Source organism: Canis lupus, chromosome 21, assembly GCF_011100685.1.
Source record: "Canis lupus familiaris isolate Mischka breed German Shepherd chromosome 21, alternate assembly UU_Cfam_GSD_1.0, whole genome shotgun sequence".
In the NCBI taxonomy this organism is placed as follows: domain Eukaryota; kingdom Metazoa; phylum Chordata; class Mammalia; order Carnivora; family Canidae; genus Canis; species Canis lupus.
Window position 1 is genome coordinate 44,637,656 of NC_049242.1, and position 22,946 is coordinate 44,660,601.

General features: G+C 36.5%; 1 protein-coding gene across 1 annotated transcript in view; it reads left to right on the forward strand.

Annotated features, from left to right (window-relative positions):
- Positions 1-22,946, forward strand: part of ANO5 (anoctamin 5) — a 70,849-nt gene that overhangs the window by 42,060 nt on the left and 5,843 nt on the right. The window contains 7 exon segments of the mRNA NM_001168413.1: positions 4,635-4,786; positions 7,360-7,434; positions 9,031-9,253; positions 11,400-11,569; positions 12,210-12,307; positions 19,443-19,573; positions 21,538-21,743. Coding sequence (NP_001161885.1) covers positions 4,635-4,786; positions 7,360-7,434; positions 9,031-9,253; positions 11,400-11,569; positions 12,210-12,307; positions 19,443-19,573; positions 21,538-21,743 — 1,055 coding nt within the window.

Consider the following 22,946-nt stretch of genomic DNA (forward strand, 5'->3'; position numbering starts at 1 on the left):
GAACTCTTTATCAGGTAAATCATTTATCTCCATTTCCTTAAGGTCATTTGCTTAGGTTTATTTTCTTTTTGTTTTGTCATTGATGTTGTCTAGAACCTATTCCTATGTTTCTTCATTTGCTTTGTCTCTCTATGTTGATAAAACAGCTATTTCTCCCAGTCCTGACCATGTGATTTGGTATAGGAGATGAATCTTTTGATCAATTCAGTCTGAACTCTTGGTTGTTTCTCTAAACTCTGTGATTGTCTCCACTGACTTCTTTGTCTTTAGTAGTTCCCAGTATTTGGGAGTATGCCAAAACCTGTCAGTGTCCCAAAGAGGGAAGAACTCAGTCAACACCTAGACGCAGGCTGGTTGGAAGCCAGACCTTCAGGAAGCAGCTTCTAAGTATGCAGGTAGATCTTTTTCAGGGAAAGATTGGAATATTAAAACACTGCTTAATTATTCTATGCTCTTAAAACTTTGTTCTCCTGGTAACAATGTATCTACTGAGTACATGAGTGAAGAAATGAATAATTGAGTAAAAGTCAACTGCCTCAGTCAATATTACATTTAAAAAATGAATAAATAAATGAGTGAAATATAACCTGTTCTTAAGAAGGTCACAATCTAATTGGGCCAGGATCTAATACATTCTCTCATTAAATTGTAAGTGCTGAGTACAGAGAAGGAAGGAATTACTTCTTGACTAGAGGAACTGAGATAACTTTTAGAAGATTTGGGATTTGTTTGGAATTTTTTAAAATAGGATTTTGATAGGGGATCCCTGGGTGGCTCAGCGGTTTGGCGCCTGCCCTTGGCCCAGGGCGTGATCCTGGAGTCCCGGGATCAAGTCCCACGTTAGGCTCCTGGCATGGGGCCTGTTTCTCCCTCCTCCTGTGTCTCTGTCTCCATCATAAATGAATAAATTAAAAAAAAATAAAATAAAATAAAATAGGATTTTGATAGAGAAAAGGGTAGGAAAGGTTTCCCAAGGATAGAAAAATCTGGTGTGAGCATTAGCTTATCCTCTGTGCTTTCGTTGTAATGAACTATCTCTGAGAGTCCATTTAAGCTGAAAGTTTTGCCAACATCACTTCCTATGGGACATCATCCTCTTTCTCACAACTGCTTTCTTCACTTATGTCAATAGGTTGCTTTTGCTAAGTTTCTCTGGCTGTATATGTAGAGTCTCTCAAATGGCAGCAATGTTAGTATTCTCAGAGACTTCCATTTCGTCTATAATTCCATTTATGTTTTACCATCACTTTTCTTGCTGTATTTTCATCCTTGTTGATCAGTTCTATCTTTTGATATCTGTTTTTGTATGATGTCATATGGAATACCAGGAGAAAACACAAATGCATGCATTTCTATCTGTACATTAATGGAATAACAGATATGTGCTGTGGTTCAAATACCAACAGCATTTAAAGTGTTGGAATTGGTTACTAATCATGATACGTATCTGCTATTTATATAGTGATTTGTGATTTGAAGAACTAACAATAAAATTTGTACTTTATGCAACAGTTCACAGGTAATATACTGTGGTACTTGAAATTTGAGTCATGTTGGGGGACTGGTGTTATGTAACTAACCCACAGAAACGGAAATGTATGCATTTTGGAACTACGCAAAGCAAAGAATACCTATGTTTATAAATATTTGGAGGAATAATATAATAAGCCATCCCATGCTCATAGATTGGAAGACTTAATATTATTAATTTTTCCATCTACCCACAGTGATCTAAATATTCAGTATATTCTCTACCAAAATCCCAATGGCATTTTTTTATGGAGTAGGAAAAACAACTGAAAAAAGGACGTGGAACCACAGAAGTCTTGAATTATCCAAGCCAATCTTGAGAAAGAACAAAGCTAGAGACATCACACTTCTTGATTTCAAAATTACAAATCTACAGTAATCAAAATAATATGACACTGGCATAAGACCAGTGGGACAGAATGAAATTCAGAATAAAACCCATACATATATGGTTAACTAATCTTCAGCAAGAGTTCTAAGCATACACAATGGGGAAGGGATAGTCTCTTCAACAGATAGTGCTGATAAATTAGATAACCACATGTGAAAGAATGAAACTAAATCATTATCTTATGCTATGCACAAAAATCACCTCAAAATTGGATACAATCTTAAATGTAAAATCTGAAACTATATAAAACTTCTGGAAGAAAATTTAAGGAAAAACTTCATGACATTGATCTTGGCAAAATGATTTCCTAAACCTAACACCAAAGCCCAGATGGCAAAAACCAAAAACAAGCTGACTACATCAAGGTAAAAAGTGTCCATGCAGCACAGAAAGCAGCATGTTAAAAAGACAACCCATGGAATGGCAGAAAATATTTGCAAATAATGTATCTGATAAGGGTTAATCTTCAAAATACATAAGGAACTCCTGTAACTCAATAGTGAAAAACCCTAATAACCTGATTTTAAAATGGACAAAGAACTCAAATTAGACATTGTCCAAAGAATATATACAAATGTCCAAAGAATATATATAAATGGCCAATAAGTATATGAAAAATGCTTAGTATCACTAGTTACCAGGGAAATGCAAACCAAAACCACAATGAGATGTCATCTTACATCTGTCAAGGTGGCTATTACCAAAAACCAAAGACTCGAGCTGATGAGGATGTGGAAAATTATAATTATAATTATAATTATTTTTTCTACATTGTTAGTGGGAATGCTAAATGATGCAGCCGGAAAACTTATGGAAATTCCTCAGAAAACTAAATATAGAACTACTATATGATCCAGCAATACTCCTTCTGAGTATTTACTCCAGATAACTGAAATCAGGATCTTGAATAGGTGTTGGGACTCCTATATTCATTGCAGTACTATCCACAATAAGCGAGATGTAGACACTACCTAAATGTCCATTGATGAATGGATAAAGAAATTGATATATATATATATATATATATATACACACACATATACTGTTGATATATATAGTTATACTATTCACCCTTGAAAAGAAGGAAATTCTGCAATATGCGAAAACATGGATGAACCTTGAAGACATTACAGTCAGTTCCAGTCACAGAGAAATCCTTCATGGTTCCATTTATATGAAATATCTAAAATAGTCATAATTATAGAATCAGGAGAGTGGAATAGAGATTGTTGGGGGTTAGGGGATGTGAGGTAAAAAGGGAGTAACTAATCATTGGGCAGATAGTCTCAGTTACGGAAGATAAATAGCACATCTAAAGCTCTAGAGATGTGCTGTGCAACATTGTGCCAATAGTCAACAATAAGGTATTGTAAAATACCTTAAATAAATTTAAAATTTGTTTAAGAGAGTAGAAAGCAGGTTAAATGGTCTTAGAATAAAATATTTTTTAAAAACAACAAGGAAAAGAGGCGCCTGGGTGGCTCAGTCAGTTAAGCATCTGACTCTTAATCTCAGCTCAGATCTTGATCTCAAGGTTGTGAATTCAAGGCCCCTATTGGGCTCCACACTTTGTGTGGAGCCTCCTTTGGAAAAATTAAGAATTGAAAAAAATTAAAAAATAAAATATAAGTAGGTAGGGAATGAGTCAGATGAAATAAAATTTGAATCACAGGCGATAGAATTATAAATTCATATGGATTGTGTTAGTGTTCCATTCTTAGATATATACTCGGGAAAGACATGCATATGCCCACCAAAAGCTATAGTACAAGAATATTCACAGCAACACTATTTGTAATAGCAGAAAAACCCGGCAATGGCCCAAATGTCCATGGACCTGAGAATAAACAAAACTGTGATCTACTTAAATAATGGAATACCATACAACAATGAAAATAACGCAGCAATATGGATTCAGTTTACTAGAAGAATCGAACCAAAACAAAGCCTAATGCAGAAACTACCTGCTGTATGGCGCCATTTATGTAAAGTTCAAAGACAGGAGAAGCTATCCTATAATATTTGAAGCTAGGATGCTAGTTACACTTCTGTCTTAGAAGATCATAAGGGAGTGTTTCTGGAGGTGCTGGTCATGTTCCATTTTTTTATATTAATGCTGATTACACAAGAGTGTTTATTTTGTGAAAATTCCTTAAATTATTCAGTTCTGTTTTATGTACTTTTCTGTAAATATGCTTCAATTGAAAGTTTATTATAAATTATATATTTAGAGAGAGAAAGAGAGAGAGATACAGAGAGACAGAGACAGAGAGACAGAGAGAACCAGAGGCAGACACAGAGACACAGACAGAGATTGTGCTATGGGAATGGCTCTCATGTTTTCCTTAAATTTACCTGAGCCTGAGAAACTGATATAATTGCAGGAATGATTTCAGTAAAAAACATGCAAACAAAAAATCTAGGTGTTAGTAAAAAGTTAAGTCTAAATATAAGTTCAGATTATCTGAATGGAAAGAGAGTACTGTTGCCTGAGATTTTTTTTCTTGCATGGACTGCTACGAAATTAACTTGAATTTTTATATATGAGTTATTTCAGTGTTATTACATGGTCTTAAGCCAACATAGTAGTGACATTCAACCAAATGGTTTTCCAAAGTAGAGGAAAAAAAAAAAAAAAACTGGTTATTTTGTTATTTACTTTATTTCTTCATCTATTGATTACATTTGCTTTTATACATTCCTTTGCCTACAGTCACATTGTTTTTGGAGTTTTGGAAACAACGACAAGCCAGAATGGAATATGAGTGGGACCTGGTGGACTTTGAGGAGGAGCAGCAGCAGCTTCAGCTGAGACCTGAATTTGAAGCTATGTGTAAACACAGGAAGATGAATGCAGTGACTAAGGTAGATCAGGGAACCAAAAGGGGTGGCATTTCTCAGTGAACACACTGTGTGCAATTTGATTCTCAACCCTGTAAGGTAAGCGGGACCTCCAGTCTGGCCTTGTTCTATAGGCCAGTGGTTCTCAAACTTTAGTCGGCATTAGAATCACCCGGAAGGGCTGGTTAAAACTGGCCTGTTGCCAGGCCCCAACCCCAGAGTTTTCTGAGTCTGCATAGGTATGGGGTGGGGAGGGACCTGAACATTTGCATTTCTAACTTGTTCATAGGTTACTGCTTTAGAAACAACAGCTCTAGGCCTTTTTTTTTTTTTTTAACATATTTTGTAAAGCCAGAGCTAACCTTGTCATAGTCGTGAATAATAGTTTTGCATTATCAGAATAAAATCCAAATCAGTTAAAAGAAAAAAAAAGTTGCCTCAAAATAATAATATATATTTTAATTTGCCTTTAAAATGTTCTCCAACGCGGGTGCCTGGGTGGCTTCGTGGGTTAAGCAGAAAGCCTGCTTCTCTCTCTGCTTCTGCCCCTCCTGCCACTCATGCACTCCCCCCGCTCTCTCAAATAAATAGATAAAATATTTTTAAAGATTCTCCAACATATAAATCTTATAATCTTCAGTACTTGTTTCTAATATATGTTTCAAATATATAAAAAAAAAAGGAGATAGAAAAGTATAGTGAACCCCAGGAAGGACCCATCAACCAGCTTCAATTAATACTGATTTCTGGACAGTCTTGTTTTATTTACCCTTTCTCCTCCCTGCCACTAGATTATTTTGAAGCAAGTACAAGGCATCGTATCATGAAATAACATCATTTTGTAATAAGTTAAATAAAAGGAAAATGGAAAATTATGTGTATGCAGTGGACTTAGCATATAAATATATACGTATGGAAATGATACTAAGTTAATATGCCCAAATAAAAATGGTATTGTATTAAGATAGTGAGCTTATGAGTGATTGTTTTATTAGGCTAAATTTTATTCACCTAGTCCCTTTAAATTTATCATAATGGGAAGATCTTTGCACTGGTGTTTGGACAGCAAAGTCTAGATTTGGGATCCCTCTCTGGCGAATCACCTATACATTGTTGACTGAGTAATTTGACTCCTTGGTACCCTTTTTTTTTTAATGTGAAAATGCAAGGTACTTTGCCTTCAAAGACCAGATTCTTGGCCACATAGTCTTAGTGTCCCTACCTTTCCATCATCTACAATATCTGTGTGGCCTGATGCTGTTAAAGGGAGAATAGAATATGTCTGTAACATAATCTTTTCAGCAGAATTTCCTGCTGTGTTCAGGACACTATTCTTATAGTATAATACTCAAAATTATTTTCACAGTTTAGGCACTCATACATTCACTAGACATTTATTAACTTTTATTAAGACATTACAGAAAACTCAGTAAATGAGCAAAGGGAAAAAACACCTCAGAAAATATATTAGCCACTTGGGTGGCTGGATGACAATAAGAAAATATATTAAAGGAGACATTGCCATAATAATGACATGATATGTATCTGTTCACATTTCCTGGTGTAAAAAAGAAACTAAAAAGAGGCCTAAAATTATTGCCATAAAAACAAGGTGTATTGAATGTTTACATTTGAAACCAGCTGAAAAACAGTATGGATTGATTATCTGTGAATTATCCACTTTAATGGTTTGGAAATCAAATATTTTGATTTACTTGCAGCACTTCTTGCATGGTTCAATATGACCAGAGACCTCACGTTTGAGTCTGTATTGGGAACACATACGTATATGCATGGACACACAACGCATGTACGAACAAACCCGCATACACAAGCAAGTACATTTTGGACACACACATGCACACACATTCAGTAGTGCTCTTAGACAGTTGTTCCTTCTGTTGAGTTCTCTTTGCACTCAATCTTCCCTAAAAATCCTCAAGGTATAAAAACCCTCCCTAAACTTCCTATCCTCTAGGTAGAATTACATGATTTAGATTTCTGCTGACAGCTATTTTCTACTCTGCGGCAATTTTTCTTGGCTAAGCTCTAACTGCCTCTTGATATAGCTAAGAATTCCAGCTGATGTGTAATTCATATCTTCCATTAATGACTTAGAAAAACATTAAGGTAAAGAATGGTCTGGTCCCCTGACCTGTGTGGAGGAACACAATCCTATAAATATAAAGAGGACGACCTATTTAATATCATGCATAGCAATTACGGAGCAATGCAGTTCGATTCAATTCAGTTAGAGTAAAACTGTAAGATCACTAAAGCACGTCCACTTAGGCAGCAGCCCTCAGGTTTTGACCTTGTTTCCTGTCGACCAAGCCCAGAATACCACTTTAGGTCAACACTGAGGATATAGTGTGTATCCATAATGTCTCATATTATGTGTGAAATATCTCACCCAAGAGTGCTCAAGGTCTCTACTGGAAGAGGAGGAGCCATTGCTAGAATATAGCATTCCACGATCTTTAGTGGACTCTGGGGGAGGTTTCTACTTTAACTGGGTTTTGTGGTCTTGACTATGCTTGGAGTCCCAACTTTGAAGGTAGATTTTGAATTTTTCTGTGATTTATTCAAAATTGCAGGAAATGGAACCATACATGCCTCTATGTAGTCGTCTTCCATGGTACTTTTTATCAGGAGCTACGGTGACATTATGGGTGAGCATTCTTATAAAACTGCTCTTGTCTCATTGCTGTGTAGTCATATTAGGGCTAACTCAGCAGTTTCATCTGCAGTGGCTCTTGAGCCCCTCTCCTCCCTCCCCTTCCCCTATCTTTTTATCTTGAAAAGAGCTCGTATGAAAAATAAAATGTGATCTACATGGATGTGTTATAATTGAACCTTGGAAAAAGAGCTGTGGGGAGAGAATAGTGCTTCATCTTAGAGCCTGCCCCATGCCCTCTCCCAGCACTTCATTAATTCTTGAAGCCAGAACAGTGTAACAAACGATTTGTTTGCAGACTATATATGTTTTTTTTTTACAAATATCATTAATTTATCTTTATCTCCACTTAATCTACACAAAATGCAAAAAAAAAGCATATACGATTTATTTTCTTGCCGAGATAAATAGAAGAAAGTATTGCTTCTACTTGAAGAATTTAATTAGAATATCCCATTGTGAAGGACTCACGTTTTTTCCATGCCTTTTAGCTAATAGATTCCTCTATCACCAATTTGTTTCCTGTCCTCCACTTTCCAAATATATGTCCTCTCACAGTAGGCCTTTAATCTTAGGAAAAGAAGCAGTGTTACCCTCTGAGAGTTTAGCATGTTGAAGCATAAATAATTAGCAGCTGTTGACATGAGCTTATTAACCTTACTAGTTCATAGTATCCCATATTTTTTATCTTTAGTATTTCTAGTTAAAGGTATTGATTTTTCAATTTTAACTGTGTGTTTTCTTAGGCAATGTAATAGTCACTGAGGGGAAGTGATAGAAGTAAAAAGGTGGGGGCAATAATCAACTCAGGGCACTGCTTGAGAAGTGACCTAGAGTGTGGTCCCAGAAAGATGATTCTATCTTTTATTTCTAGTATTCATTCTATTTGATTTGATCCCTCAACTTTCACAGTCAGATTTTCCAAACATCAAGATAAAGGTATCCCCAGATCTTTGTGCTTTTGCAATATGGGAAGTGCTTAAAATTTATGCAGAATCTATCCAAATGTCTAAACTACTGGACATATCAGACCACAAATGGCAACATTCTGAGGGGAAATGAAATAGAATGAGTAAATGTGTTCTTGGCAAAGGACATGGCCTTCACACTATCTGTTTAATTACAACGTGGGACAGAGGTTGGCAAATGTTTTCTGGGAATGGGCCAGATGTATTTTAGGCTTTGTGGGCCACAAATAGTCTCTGGCATGTAATCATCTTTGTTTTTTCTGAAACCTTTAAAAAAAGCAAAAAACCATTTTTAACTCAAGAACTGTACAAGAGCAAGTAAGGCCATGGGCAGGATTTGGCCTTCTGGCTAGTTTTCCAAGGCTTGGTAGATGACAGGCCTAAAGGATGGGCAATGTTTTAGACTCACCCAGCTGCTACCATATGCATTGTCTTCCCTCCAACCCTTTTGCCTTGCCAGGGCTTCTTTCCCCACATCTCTGGTGAGAGAGACTGGCTCGGTCTGCTTTCCAAGTCAGAGTGCTAATCTTAACATAATGAGACGAAGAGGAGCATATGCTTCAGAAGTGCATGCGCAGATGTACAGAGACCCGAGTGACTGACTCCTTGTTTCCCATTTCCAGATGGCTCTGGTCATCGCGTGTATGGTTGCTGTGATTGTGTACCGCCTGTCAGTGTTTGCCACATTTGCTAGTTTTATGGAAAGTGAAGCTTCCTTGAAACATGTCAAAAGTTTCCTCACTCCCCAGATAACCACATCACTCACCGGATCCTGCTTGAACTTTATCATCATCTTGATCTTGAATTTCTTTTATGAAAAGATATCTGCCTGGATTACAAAAATGGGTAAGCTGACCAGGTCATCTGTGTGACACTGAAAATGTTCGTAACAGTGCTATACATCCATTTTGGACCATCCCAAATGGGATCCCAAAAAATAACCATTTTTTTTAAAGGCAGTTTTTAAAGGCACTTTCAATGACAGTTTTGCTCTATAGGTAGATGCAGAAGCTGGTAGTCAGGATCCCCTAACAGCCATATTTAGGCCCATTATGGTGGAAGCAAGAAAAAGAACTAAACAGAAGAATTAGGACTCTATAGATCTTTTTGAGTATTCTCATCTTAATCTTCCCTTGATCAGACTGGTTGAATTTTAAGTAATATCCTCTCTTTACTCAAGACACAGATAATTTTTATGTGTATGGTTTTTGTAAGTGACTTGATTTTGACAGGCAGGAAAAACAGAACAATCAGCTCCTCCTGAATAAGTCTAAAACGTAGTGCTTTTCTTTTCAGTTGCCATAGGTCTTAGACCCTAGATTATTTTCCTTTTTAAATTAATTAATAATTAATTTTTAGGCAGAGAGAAATAGGAGTGTGCATGCACGTGGTGACAGAGGTGGGGGCAGAGTGAGAGGGAGAGAAAATCCTAAGCAGGCTCCATGCCTGGCACGGAGCGCTATGTGGGGCTTGAGATCACGGCCCTGAAATCATGACCTGAGCCGAAGTCAAGAGTCAGACTCTTAACCAACTGAGCCACCCAGATGCCCCTCTTTTCCTTTCAAATGATTAAAAGTTCTACAGCTGTGAGGGATGGTGAAGGGGTGAGAGTTGAAGTGGGAGATTCAGTCAGGGAGAGGAGCGCAGCGCACAGTGGCTTCTGATCTTGCCCCCAGCAAGTTGGAAGTGAGAGCTGAGCTGCCACCCCAGGCCTCCGCATCTCTTCTCCCTGCTTGGTCCCCTTCTCGAAGTCAGCACACCATCACTGCACTCATTACTGAGCACCAGATACACACTAGGAAGCAACTTTGATCAAATGCTATCCTCAGATTGCTAGTTCTCACTCAATGTTACTGCTTTTTTTTCTGTTAATTAAAGAAAAATCTAGCAGATAGCACTTAACAAAGCATCTAAAAAATAAATTTTCAGTGATAAAAATCACTTGTATATGCAGTAGAGATTTTGTAAGAATGCAGCTAAGTTTCACTATATGGGAGGAATTATCTGTGTCTTTAAAATAATATGTGTTACCATTTCAGTATCATTGAAGCTGTCACCAGTTTGACTGGATCAGCTTGTGGTGCTGGGAGATCATCAGCTCAAAAATACACATTCCCTGACTCTCTTACACCTTCTGATGCTTCTCTGTGATGTTGTGGGAATCTGATTTGGTTTTTTTTAATCGTTGGAATTCACTAGTGATAGATCCTGGTCATGCATTTTAAATAAAGGAGAGAGAGGGATCCCTGGGTGGCGCAGCGGTTTGGCACCTGCCTTTGGCCCAGGGCGCGATCCTGGAGACCCAGGATCGAATCCCACATCGGGCTCCCGGTGCATGGAGCCTGCTTCTCCCTCTGCCTGTGTCTCTGCCTCTCTCTCTCCCACTGTGTGCCTATCATAAATAAAAAAATAAATAAATAAATAATAATAAATAAATAAATAAATAAATAAATAAATAAATGAGAGAGAAAATGTATTATTGCTGCCACCATTTGTATGACAGTATTTTCAAAATTGGTATAACCATTTAATTCATGAAAGGAAAACACAATGTAGCTTGGAAATCATCCTCTGTCCTTGAAGATACCCTTTACGTTGTTTAAATGTGATTGACAACAGACAAGAAGGAGAGAGAGAGATCTGATATGTTCACAGGGTATCAGCGAGGGTACAGGGTGAGCATAAGCCTCTCCAGGCTGATATGGGTTTGAATTCCGTGTTCTGTGTGACTCCAGGCAAGTATTTTACCTCTGTAAAAATAGTAATGACTGCTTCCTAGGCTTCTCCGGTGATTAGGTTAGTATGGAGTCTCTAACAGCCGAGCACAAATCTGTAGTTACTTAACGCTGGTCTGTTAGGACAAAGAGTGGGTCATATTTCAATAGGCTGTTAGAATAATATGACTAATAATGTGACTTGTCCCAGACGATACGAAATTCGAGGAGAAACAGGAAGATGCATAATTTAACCTTGGTGTTTTATTACTTAACAGAAATTCCTCGAACTTACCAGGAATATGAGAGCAGTCTTACTTTGAAAATGTTCCTGTTTCAGTTTGTGAATTTTTACTCGTCCTGCTTCTACGTAGCTTTCTTTAAAGGGAAGTTTGTGGGCTATCCCGGAAAATACACATATATATTTAATGTGTGGAGAAGTGAAGAGGTAAGAATTCTCTTGAGAGGTTGTGGCTTCAGGAGCTCAATATTACACTTTTTTGTGTGCCCAGTACTAACTCAGATTTTTATCAAGATTTAAGAGAAGTCTAAGACCCTGATTCTCTCCACAGAGAGTATTGGTCTTACAATGCTATCATCTGGTGGACTTTCCAGTTCCTTTGGGGCAAGCACTTATTTGTACTTATTATTTAGGAATAGAATATGACCTATGAAATGGGATAAGTGAGTCTATAATCCTGAAGGCTTCCTGCAAAGAATAGGTGACAACGTTCCGGAAATATAGCAAGGGCTCCACCATGAGTCCTAGACTAGCCCACATCAGTGGTTTCCATACCTGCCTGTGCATCCAAGTCACATGGAGAAAATAACAACTGCTAGCCCTGGCCCAGACATAAAGATTTAGGATTTCCTAAGAACGAGACCCAGCAATCTGAATCTAATGCAGCTATCTCGTAAGTGGTTAGTGATCCTGCTTGAAACTACTGAGTCAAGGATCTCTTTATATCCCTTTAATATCCATTCCCATTAAAATCTTCAGATTGTAGTCTTCAGGTCTGAGATCTCTTTTGTTGCCAAAGTCTATCTTCCATCATTCATTTTTTTTTTTTCTTCTTGCTTCTGACTAGTGTGACCCTGGAGGCTGTCTAATAGAATTGACAACCCAGTTGACCATCATCATGACTGGAAAACAGATCTTTGGAAACATTAAAGAAGCCATTTACCCGTATGTATGGTTTAGAAATTTTTGTTGATTTAAGTAACCATGAGGGATTTCCTTCAGAAGAAGATAGAATTCTTTGATTCCCATGGTATCATTGTTAACAAATGGTTAAGCCCAGAGCAAAAACTCACTTTTAATCAAGTCAGGAATGCATTAAAGTAATATAGGCTTTTAGATATGGATTTTTATTGCTTCAGTGAAGCTGAGTGTCAAGTATTATCCCCCTCTCCAAAGGAAATTCCATTGGGAAATCTAAATGTTATATCCTCTGTACATTATTTTATATGTTGCATATTGTTTCTCAAGATTGCTGAAAGTTGAACACTATAAAACTGTCCACATGACATGGACACACGTAGGCACAAAAATTGGTCATGCATAAAGTTTTATTATGTGAAGGGATTGCTCCCTGTTCCAAAGCATAGTAATAATGAACACAGTCTCAAAAGAGAAAACCAAAATGATAGTTGATATCAAATCTAAGTTGAAAATTTCCATAAGTAAAAAGAGAAAGAATCATAAGCCTGTCATCTTGCAGGGTTACTAGTTAGGAAATGACAGCATCAGGTTTTAGCACCTACAAGTATCAAGTGGACTAAAGTGCTCCACTTAAGATCGGGGCTTGGCCGGTGTAACTGTTCTTGACGTTAGGGATTGGGTTTGTTCTCCTTTCTTCATGAAAGAAGGCTGAAAACACCCTCCCCCTCTGCTCCTACCTCCTTCACAGCTCAGCTCCTGCCTCTCCCCACAGCTCCTGCCTCTCCCCACAGCTCAGCCACAGCTCACACCAGGGTTCTATTTCATGTGCTGACAAAGGAAGAAGATGACGTATCTTTGCAAGCAATATCTGATATACCACATCCCAGTTGCCGTACAGAAATAACTAAGCTGTTATTTTAAGTCCCAGCTCTAGATTGAGAACCTGGAGGCAGATTGGGGATGACCCCTAAACCAAACACAAGAGTGAGAGTAAATATGCACAGAGAGAAAAAGAGACAGACACACAGGGAAGTAAAAGAAGAAAGAAGCAAGTAAAATTAAGCCTACAAACCAGAATTCCAAAACTTATGATGAGATTTCATGCTACAAAGGCAGCTGGCAAAATTAATTTTTAGAAAGTGATCTTTAGAAAGATTCTGGCAAAGCCTAAAAACATAAAAGGAGGTGATAATGTCATTTAAATGGTCAGGAAGGGCAGCCTGGGTGACTCAGTGGTTTGGCACCACCTTCGGCCCAGAGCATGATCCTGGAGACCCAGGGTCGAGTCCCGCGTCAGGTTCCCTGCGTGGAGCCGGCTTCTCCCTCTGCCTGTGTCTCTGCCTCTTTCTCTTCTCTCTGTATATTCTTATGGATAAATACATAGAGTCTTTAAAAAAAATAAAAATAAAATGGTCAGGAAATGATTTAAATATAAACAGATATAAATGAAACAAGAACAAATTAATTTGAAAAAGAATCAGTTACACATAAAAGAAACATGGTACTTTAAGTAAAGAGTACAATAGATGATATCAATTACAGACTGGACACAATTGAATGAATTAATAAATTGGAAAATAGTGCTGAGAAATTCTCACATTGTACAACACAACAGAGTGACAATGAAATTTTAAAAATTAATGGACAGGAAGCTATTTTATGGTATATTAAGATATTTCTATATTAACTTGCTAGTAGTTCCAGAAAAAGAGAATTCAATAAATGGTGGAGGAAAAAAATTCTTCAAATAGGTAATTGCTGAAAATTTTCCAGAAATGAAGAAAAACATGAGTTTTAGAAATGAAAAGAATTCATAGTATAAAGTAAAGTAAATAAAATTAAATTTACACCCAGATACATTATGGTGAAACTCCAGAATTCATGAGAGCTAAACAATCTTAAAATATTTCAGAAGAAAAAAAGGACTATTATCTACACTGTCCACAGATTTCTTACTCTTAACATTAGATACCGAAAACAGTATTTTCAAGATCCTGAATAAAATTAATGTCTAATGTTGTCCTTAGATGTCTAGAACCAGTTTAACTATTGTATAAAGAGCAGGTGAGATAAAGACAACTTTTAGACATGAAAAACAAGAGTTACCATTCATAGGCCCTCACTGGAAAAAGAACTGAAAGGTGTAGTTGAGCAAGAAAAGAACACAAGACAAAATTATGGGTTGCAAGAAACATTGATCAGTACAGAAATAGCTAGCACCCCAAATAAAATTAAATACTTCGATATGAATCTAAAAAAATACATGGGATTTGTATGTTAAAAAACTACAGATCCTCATGGAAAAAAAAATAATCTAGATGAATGCAGAAAAATATTGTGTTCACAGACCGGAAGACTCAATTTAGTAAAGATGCTGGTTATCTCCCAAGTTGATCTATAGATTTGTTATTCCAATCAAAATATCAGCAGAATTTCTTTCTATATATATAGACAAGCAGATTCTAGAATTTATATACAAGGTAAAGGAATTAAAATTGGCAAAACAATTCTGATAATAGAATTGGAAAAATTGCACTACTCGATCTTCAGGCTTACTGTAAAACTTTGTGAATCAGGATGGTGGGATTGCTGACTGGATGCATATTTGGATTAATGGAACAGAGTAGAGATTGAAAAAATAAATCTACGTAAATATGGCCATTTTATTTTTGACAAAGGTGCAAAAGCAGTTCATTTAAGAAAGAGTGGTCTTTTCAACAACTGGTGCTGGAACAATTAGACCTCCATGTGCAAAATAGCAAACCCCATTGTAAACCTTACAGCTCATTTAGTAATTAACTGACAATGGATCACATAGATGGCAAAACCATATTTAGGAAAGCAAGGAAGTAATTATTGTTAAATTCAAGATCATGGTTACTGTGTGGGGACTGAGGAGTTAGGATCAGAATGGAGCACAGGGAAGTTCTCCCGGGATTCCTGGCAGATGTGTCTTGCTTGAACTGGGTGATCCCCTTTTCTTTATGATTCCAGTTCCATGAATGCCCATCTTTTTGATATGGTCTGAAAAGTCTCAGGGGTTCTGTGCCCTTCCTCTTTGTCTTGGAGTTTGGATATAAGCAGCAAATAAGTGTTCATTTTATTTTATTTTCTGAAGATTTTTATTTATTCATGAGAGACACAGAGATAGAGAGAGGCAGAGACATAGGCAGAGGGAGAAGCAGGCTCCATGCAGGGAGCCCGACGTAGGACTCGATCCCAGGACCCCGGGATTGCTCCCTGAGCAGAAGGGAGATGCTCAACCGCTGAGCCACCCAGGCATCCTACGTGTTCATTTTAATATATATTTGCTCTATACTTCTTGTTGTCTTTTAAATTTTGCAGATTTGGAAGGTATGAATGATAATCTCACTTTGGTCTTATTTTGCATGTCCCTGACTGATAACACGAACGAGCATTTTTGGCACATGTGTTTCCTCTTCAGTGAAGAGCTGTTTAGCCATTTTTGTACCAATTTATCTTTTTCTAAATGATTTCTAGGAATACCTTATAATTGTGTTTTTGGTTGGGTTTTGGTCATATGGGTTGCATATATTTTATCCCAACGTAAATTTCGTCTTTTTTTCCTCATCCCCAGTGCTATTGACGTTTTGGTCCAGATAATTCTTTGTTGTCGGGGACCTGTCCTCTGCATTGCAAGTGGTTTAGCAGCATCTTTGGAGACTATACAGACTAGATGCCAGTAGCCCACCCTCTCCCCAGCTCTGACAACCAAAAATGTCTCTGACATTGCAAATATACCCTTGTGGGCTAAATCACTCTCTGTGGAACCTGTGGTGTAGATGGACAAAAGTACATACTATTAATGCAGCAGAATTTGCCAATTTTTATGGGTTAGCATTTTTTTAAGTCTTGTTTAATAAATCCTTTCCTACCCCAGGATCAAAAAAGTATTCTCATTTGCTTCTAAATTTTTAACATTTTAACATTATCTTTTTCTTTTGAAGTTTGTATATACATGGAAGAGATTTTTGTGTTTGATATGTTCAAATTTAATTTCTTTTCCACATATACACATATATGTAATTGTGTTTACCAATTTCTGAGAAGTTCCTCTTCTTCAGTCTCCATGGTCTACTGTGCCACTTATGCCATGTAGCAAGTGCAAGGCTATTACTAAGTCTCCATTCTGTTCCAGGATTTGTCAACCCTTGGGCCAATACAACCTCTCTTAATGAATACAGCTTTATAATAAGTCTGGACCTCCGGTGGGTCAAGTCTTACCAGCTTATTCATCTATAGAAATATCTTGGCTATCTTTTGTCTTTTCTCTTTCTCTACAAATTTTAGAAATATCTTATCAGACCCCATATGGAAAATTTTGTTTGACTGAAATGACATTTCAGTTGTTTCAATAAAAACAACTGGCATTTTTATAATGTGAGGTCTTTTTATTTCATGAACGTTTATTTTGGACTTTAATGACTTTAAATAAAGATTTAAACCTCTTCATATAGGCCTTGCAGATCTTTTGTCAAATCCATCTAAAGGTACTTTCAATTTTAGTTACTATTGTAAATGATATCTTTTTAAAACTTATGTTTTCTACCTGTGTTTTGTGTGTATTAAATATGTTGAAAACTCCATTATTATTTCTAATAATTCCTATCTAACTTCATTTGGGTTTTCTGAGCAGACAGTTCATTCACATTGCTGTTAATAATCTGAGTCAGAGATTTCTTCTCTTCATTTCCAATTGTTTGGCCTTTTTCTTTTTCAGTTTGCTGTGCTAAGGTCTCCCATAGATTATTTTTGTTTGTGGAAAATTATTTATTAAATTGACCATGAATTTGTAGTTTGCTCTGCATAGTGCTACTTTATTCAAGTAAGATGTCTTTCTTTTTTCTTTTTTAATTTTAATTCCAGTGTAGTTAACATAAAGTATTATAATCATTTCAGGTGTACAATATAGTCATTCCACAATTCCATATATTACTCAGTGCTCATCAAGATAAGTGTACTCTTAATTCCCTTCACCTATTTCATCCATCCCCTCACCCACCTCCTCTCTGGTAACCATCTGTTTGTTCTCCACAGTTAAGAGTCTGGTTTTTTTTCTCTCTCTCTCTCTCTCTCTTTTCAGGAAAGAGAGAGATTCCCTTTATCTGTGTGTTTTGTTTCTTAAATTCTCCATATGAGTGAAATTATATGGTATTTGTCTTTCTCTGATTGACTTTTGCTTAGCATTATACTCTCTAGATCCTTCCATGTTGTTGTAAATGGCAAGATCTCATTCTTTTTATGGCTGAATAATATTCCATGGTGTGTGTGTGTGTGTGTGTGTGTGCACGTGCACGTGTGTGACATATCACATTTTTTTTAAGATTTTATTTATTCATGACACACAGAGAGGGAGAGGCAGAGACACAGGCAGAGGGAGAAGCAGGCTCCATGCAGAGAGCCTGACGAGGGACTCGATCCCGGGTCTCCAGGATCACACCCCAGGCTGAAGGCAGTGCTAAACCGCTGGGCCACCGGGGCTGCCCCATATCACATATTTTTTAAAGACTTATTTATTTTAGAGAGAGAAAGAGCACAAAAGGTGGGGAGATTGGACAAAAGGAAGAGGGGGAGAGAAAGAGAGAGAGAGAAAGAGAAAGAATCTCAAGCAGACTCCTTGCTGGACATGGAACCCAACACAGGGCTTGGTCCCAGGACCCTGAGATCATGACCTGAGCCAAAATCAAGGGTAGGCACTCAACCAACTCAGCCACCCCTACCCCATATTCTTTATCCATTCATTAATTTATCAGGGGACACTTTGGTTTCTTCCATAACTTGGCTATTATAAATAATGCTGCAATAAAAATAGGGGTACAAGTATATATCCCTTTGAATTAGCATTTTGGTGTTTTTTGGGAAAATACCCAGGAGTTCAATGACTGGGTCATAGGGTAGTTCATTTTACTTTTCTAAGGAACCTCCATACTGTCTTCCACAGTGACGGAACCAGTTTACATTCCTACCAACCATGCAAGAGGGTTCCTTATTGTCCACCTCCTTGCTGACACATCTTGTTTTTTTGTGTTTTTTACTTTAGTCATTTTGGCAGGTATGACATGATATCTCATTGTGATTTTGATTGTATATCCCAGATGAGTGATGTTGAGCATCTTTTCATGTGTCTGTTGGCCATCTATATGTCTTCTTTGGAGCAATGACTATTCATGTCGACATTTTAAAATTGGAATATTTGTGTTTTGGGTGTTAAGTTGTAAAAGTTCTTTACATATTTTGGATATTAACCCTTTATCAGATATGTCATTTATAAATATCTTCTCCTATTTAGTAGGTTATCTTTTAGTTGTTGGTGGTTTCCTTTGCTGCATCTAATAGATTCTTGAATGTGATCATGCACAGACCTACCTTGTTCTTGGTTCTAAAGGACATGCTTCTAACTTTTCCCTGTTCAGAATGATGTTCAGGATTTTGGTAGATGTTTTTTATCAGACTGAGGTAATTTCCTTCTTTTCCTGCTTTTATTGTAAATAGTTTTTAATAGGTACTTGAATGTATTTTTCTGCATTAGTCAACATGTTCTTATGTTTTTCTACTTGATTCTGTTAATTCATTTATTACATTGATTTTCTAATAAAAAAGCCTTTTTGTTTCTTAAAGTAATCCAGCATTATCATGATACATCATTTTATAAATGTATGGAAATAAGTTAGGTGACATTTTGTTTAGGATTACTGCATTTATTTCCACATATTTGATAAGCCTCTATAGGTCCTTTGTTATGTTTTTCTCTTGTAACCAATTTCTCATTTCCTTGAGCATCCTTCTGAGTATCATGGCAACATAAAGGTTAGTAAATTAGAAAAAAGCAGTCCTATGATGACCCTCTCCTCCTCATGCTCTTTAACAAAACCGTCTCTGAGTAAATACATTTCCATGGGGAGAGTTAGGGTTGTCTTATTTTCTTATCACCCCAATAAAGAACTTTGACCTCAGCAGGTGTTGTAAAAAGAACAACTAGATTTTTATTTCGACTTTAGCTGTAGTCATACCTCTCCTTGCTTTGTGACCTTAAGTTACTTAGCCTCTCTTACTGCCAATTTCTAGATCTAACACTCTGATTATCTGACCCCTCTCTTTTAAATTCTAATCATTCATTTACTTTTATCACTTCTGACAGTATGGTTCTGAATTGGTGGAGACGTCGAAAAGCTCGGACCAACTCTGAAAAGCTGTACAGTCGATGGGAGCAAGATCATGACCTTGAAACTTTTGGATCTCTTGGACTATTCTATGAGTACTTAGAAACAGGTAATTTTTAACCACTGTCTTGAAACTTACTGTATCTTCCTGCCTTGCACAGAGTAGGTGCCCAATAAATCATTGGATGGTGGATGAAAAGACAGGTGGATGGACATATTTCTTACTAGATAGAATGCAGAATAAAGTTTGGTTTCAAAACACCAATGTTAGAGATATTTTTCCTATCAATTGAATGTGAATGTTATTGAACCAAATAAAGTAAGGTTCACTTCTCAACTCCTGTCTCAAATTAGCTTGCATAACTCTCCTGTTCGCCTCACTGACAGTCCAGAGAGAGAGAATAAGTTGAAGGACATTTCCTGACATACATTTAGGCTCAAAAGAACCAGGCTAAAAACAGTTGTGCAGGGGAAGTTCACATTGAACACAAGAAATGCATAAAAAATGCTAAAGATTGAATAGAGAAGAGATTTTGAGGTGAAATTTTAGGAGGGATGATGATAGAGGCTGCTTATAAAGTCCATTTAAATATTTCCTCTCTAGTTATTTCTCTGCTTGTCTGGTGAATTAAGGAGGATAATTTTCTCAACTTACTCTCAAGGCCCATAGAAGCATGGTGGAATGAAAAAATGACCTAAAATTGTTACTGATTCTCCACTGTGATACATACACATAATACCTGGATTGAAATAGATAAATAGGACAAGTCAGGAGAAGTCTGTTTCATATAGCTGGTTGTAAAATTGGATAGTCTTTGCTTTATGGGATGCATTTTTTAATTAATTGTATAAGTATCAAATCCACTTGTGCATAAATGAATTTGGGATTATCACTGAAATTAAAAAACGAAATAAAATTTTCATAAGAAAATTAACTACCATTTACTGAGACATAGCTGAGTTAATTCTAGATGTTTTATGTACATTATCCCTAATCTTGAAACATTCCACAAGTAATCCTTATTCACTGCATTTTGTTTTAAAGAATACTGAAATTTGAATGGGTCAGTTTGTGCCATGGGCCACAAAGATTATAGATAAAAAATGTAGGATTTGAACCTACAAATGTAGGATTTGAACCAAGCTGTTTCTACTGAACATTTCCTCTGAATTTTCTTTTAGTTCACTAGAGGTGTTCAGTTGGTTTAGTAAATGGCAAGACTAATTCTTTTGAGAAATTCCTGTGAGAAAAGCTGAAATCCAGAAACACTTGAGATTCATCTGAAAATAGAGGACTATATAAAATGGGAAGAGAAGCTAACTTACATTGGTGTTAGGTCTTAATGAGAAAAGAGAATAACATTTCTTTAGAAAGATGTCAAGATAGTATAGAGGACCGAGACCTTAACAAATACCTCATTGCAGAAAAATATATACTTTCTTGGCCCACATATAATTTATATGTTTCTAATGCTTTAGATGATTCATTTTCTGATTTATTCTTAAGTATCTTCCTTTGCACTGCCTTTTCATCTGTTAGCGTCTTCAAACCTTAAACAGTGTATTTGTTCATAAGGCTTGTAGTTGAATATGTTTATATACCCAACACATCTGGCTCTTGGAAGCATACAAATGAATCAGTCATTATCCCTCATCTCAAAGATTCAGCAGGATAGAAAAACTTGATTACCCCACTAATATGCCAATACCAGTGTAAAGACTAGACCAACATTGATCTAAATGTAGCCCATGATAAAAGGCTACGTTTAAGAAGAGTAAAGAGAATCTCTTATCTAACAGGAAGAGATGCTTTCCTCAGGCAAGTAGATGTCAAAAGAAAGAGCAAGGACAGAACTGAGCTGTATGCGCCCAGTTTCTCCTTTCTGTTCTAGCAAGCAACTAAGTCACTATTGTTTCCAATGAGGAGGAGGAAGTGGGCAAATGGAAGGAGGCCTGGAGCATTTTGCTGGTGTAGAGTCCTCCAAAATGAGGATGTTGCAAGATTTGGGCAGAGTTTTCTCCTTTTTCTCCTTCACAATAATGAGTTCAGTAATTTTTCTTTTTTCCCTACAGTTATCCAGTTTGGATTTGTTACCTTATTTGTGGCCTCTTTTCCTTTGGCTCCTCTCCTTGCTCTCTTGAATAACATTATAGAGATCCGTGTGGACGCCTGGAAACTTACAACTCAGTACAGGAGACCCGTAGCTGCTAAAGCTCATAGCATAGGTGTTTGGCAAGACATTCTTTATGGAATGACTGTCCTTTCTGTTGCAACTAATGTAAGTGGACCTATTTTGCTTGGAAGGCCTTGTATTTTATTTTGTTTTCTTGGGGATGGGGAGATGTGAATGGTGTTTAACTCAGTCTTTATGTTGATTTCATCATGATGACAGTCCATGACAATAAATCATCCCTATACTTTTTTTTTTTTTTTTTTTTTTTGAGAGAGAGAGAGAGAGAATGTGAATGAATGGGGGTCAGGGTCAGGGCAGAGGCAAAGAGAGAGAGAATCCTAAGCAGATTCCATACCCAGCACAGAGCCTGACACCAAGCTTGATCTCATGACCCTGAGATCATGACCTGAGCCAAAATCAAGAGTCAGATGCTTAACTGACTGAGCCACCAGGTGCCCCCATTCCCTACACTTTTGTACACTAAACGACATAGAGAAATTTATGACATGCAAACTCTTAAATACAAGGAAAATTGTAAAACCTGTCTCCTTGAAATAACCACGATACAGTTTGACAGCATATGACAAAGTAGACAGAAAAGATGTAGTGGTATAAAAAGATTGGAATAACAGAGTTAAAGCTTGATTATACATGAAGTTGTATGCTACAGATAGAGAATATACAACGTTTATGTGTTATGTTTATGGAGCACTTATGATGATAAATAATGATGATAAAACTAAATTCCCCAAAGCAGAAATTTTTACAATATATATTTACATACAATAATGGTATAAAAATGAAGTTGATAATAAAGATAATAAAAGAATCTAACCACCTAACACTATCACTTCTAAGTAAGCTTTATTGTATAAAGAGGAGGCAAAATTGAAATTATAAAGAGCACTTAATTAAAATGATGGAAACCTATAGGAATTAGCTAAAACCACAGTTACAGAAAAATTCATAGCAATAAATGCCTTTATTATTAAAAAGACTTGAAAGTATGAGATGAGCATGAGTTCAGAAACTTAAAAATGTAAAACTGATCAACAGAATGTAGTAAGAAAGAATTAATACAGATACAATCAGAAATAATAAAATTGAAAAATAAATAAAAAGCAGTATAATTTCTAAGTGAATCAAGAGTTGGCTTATTGAAAAGACATATAAAGTAAACAAAACTCTGAAAATCTTAATTAAGAAAAAAAGAGTTATAAGATACAGGTGAGAAAATTATGAGACCAGTATGTTTCTTTATTCCAATTAATTTTAAAATCTATTTGAAATTGTCACCTTTTCAAAAAA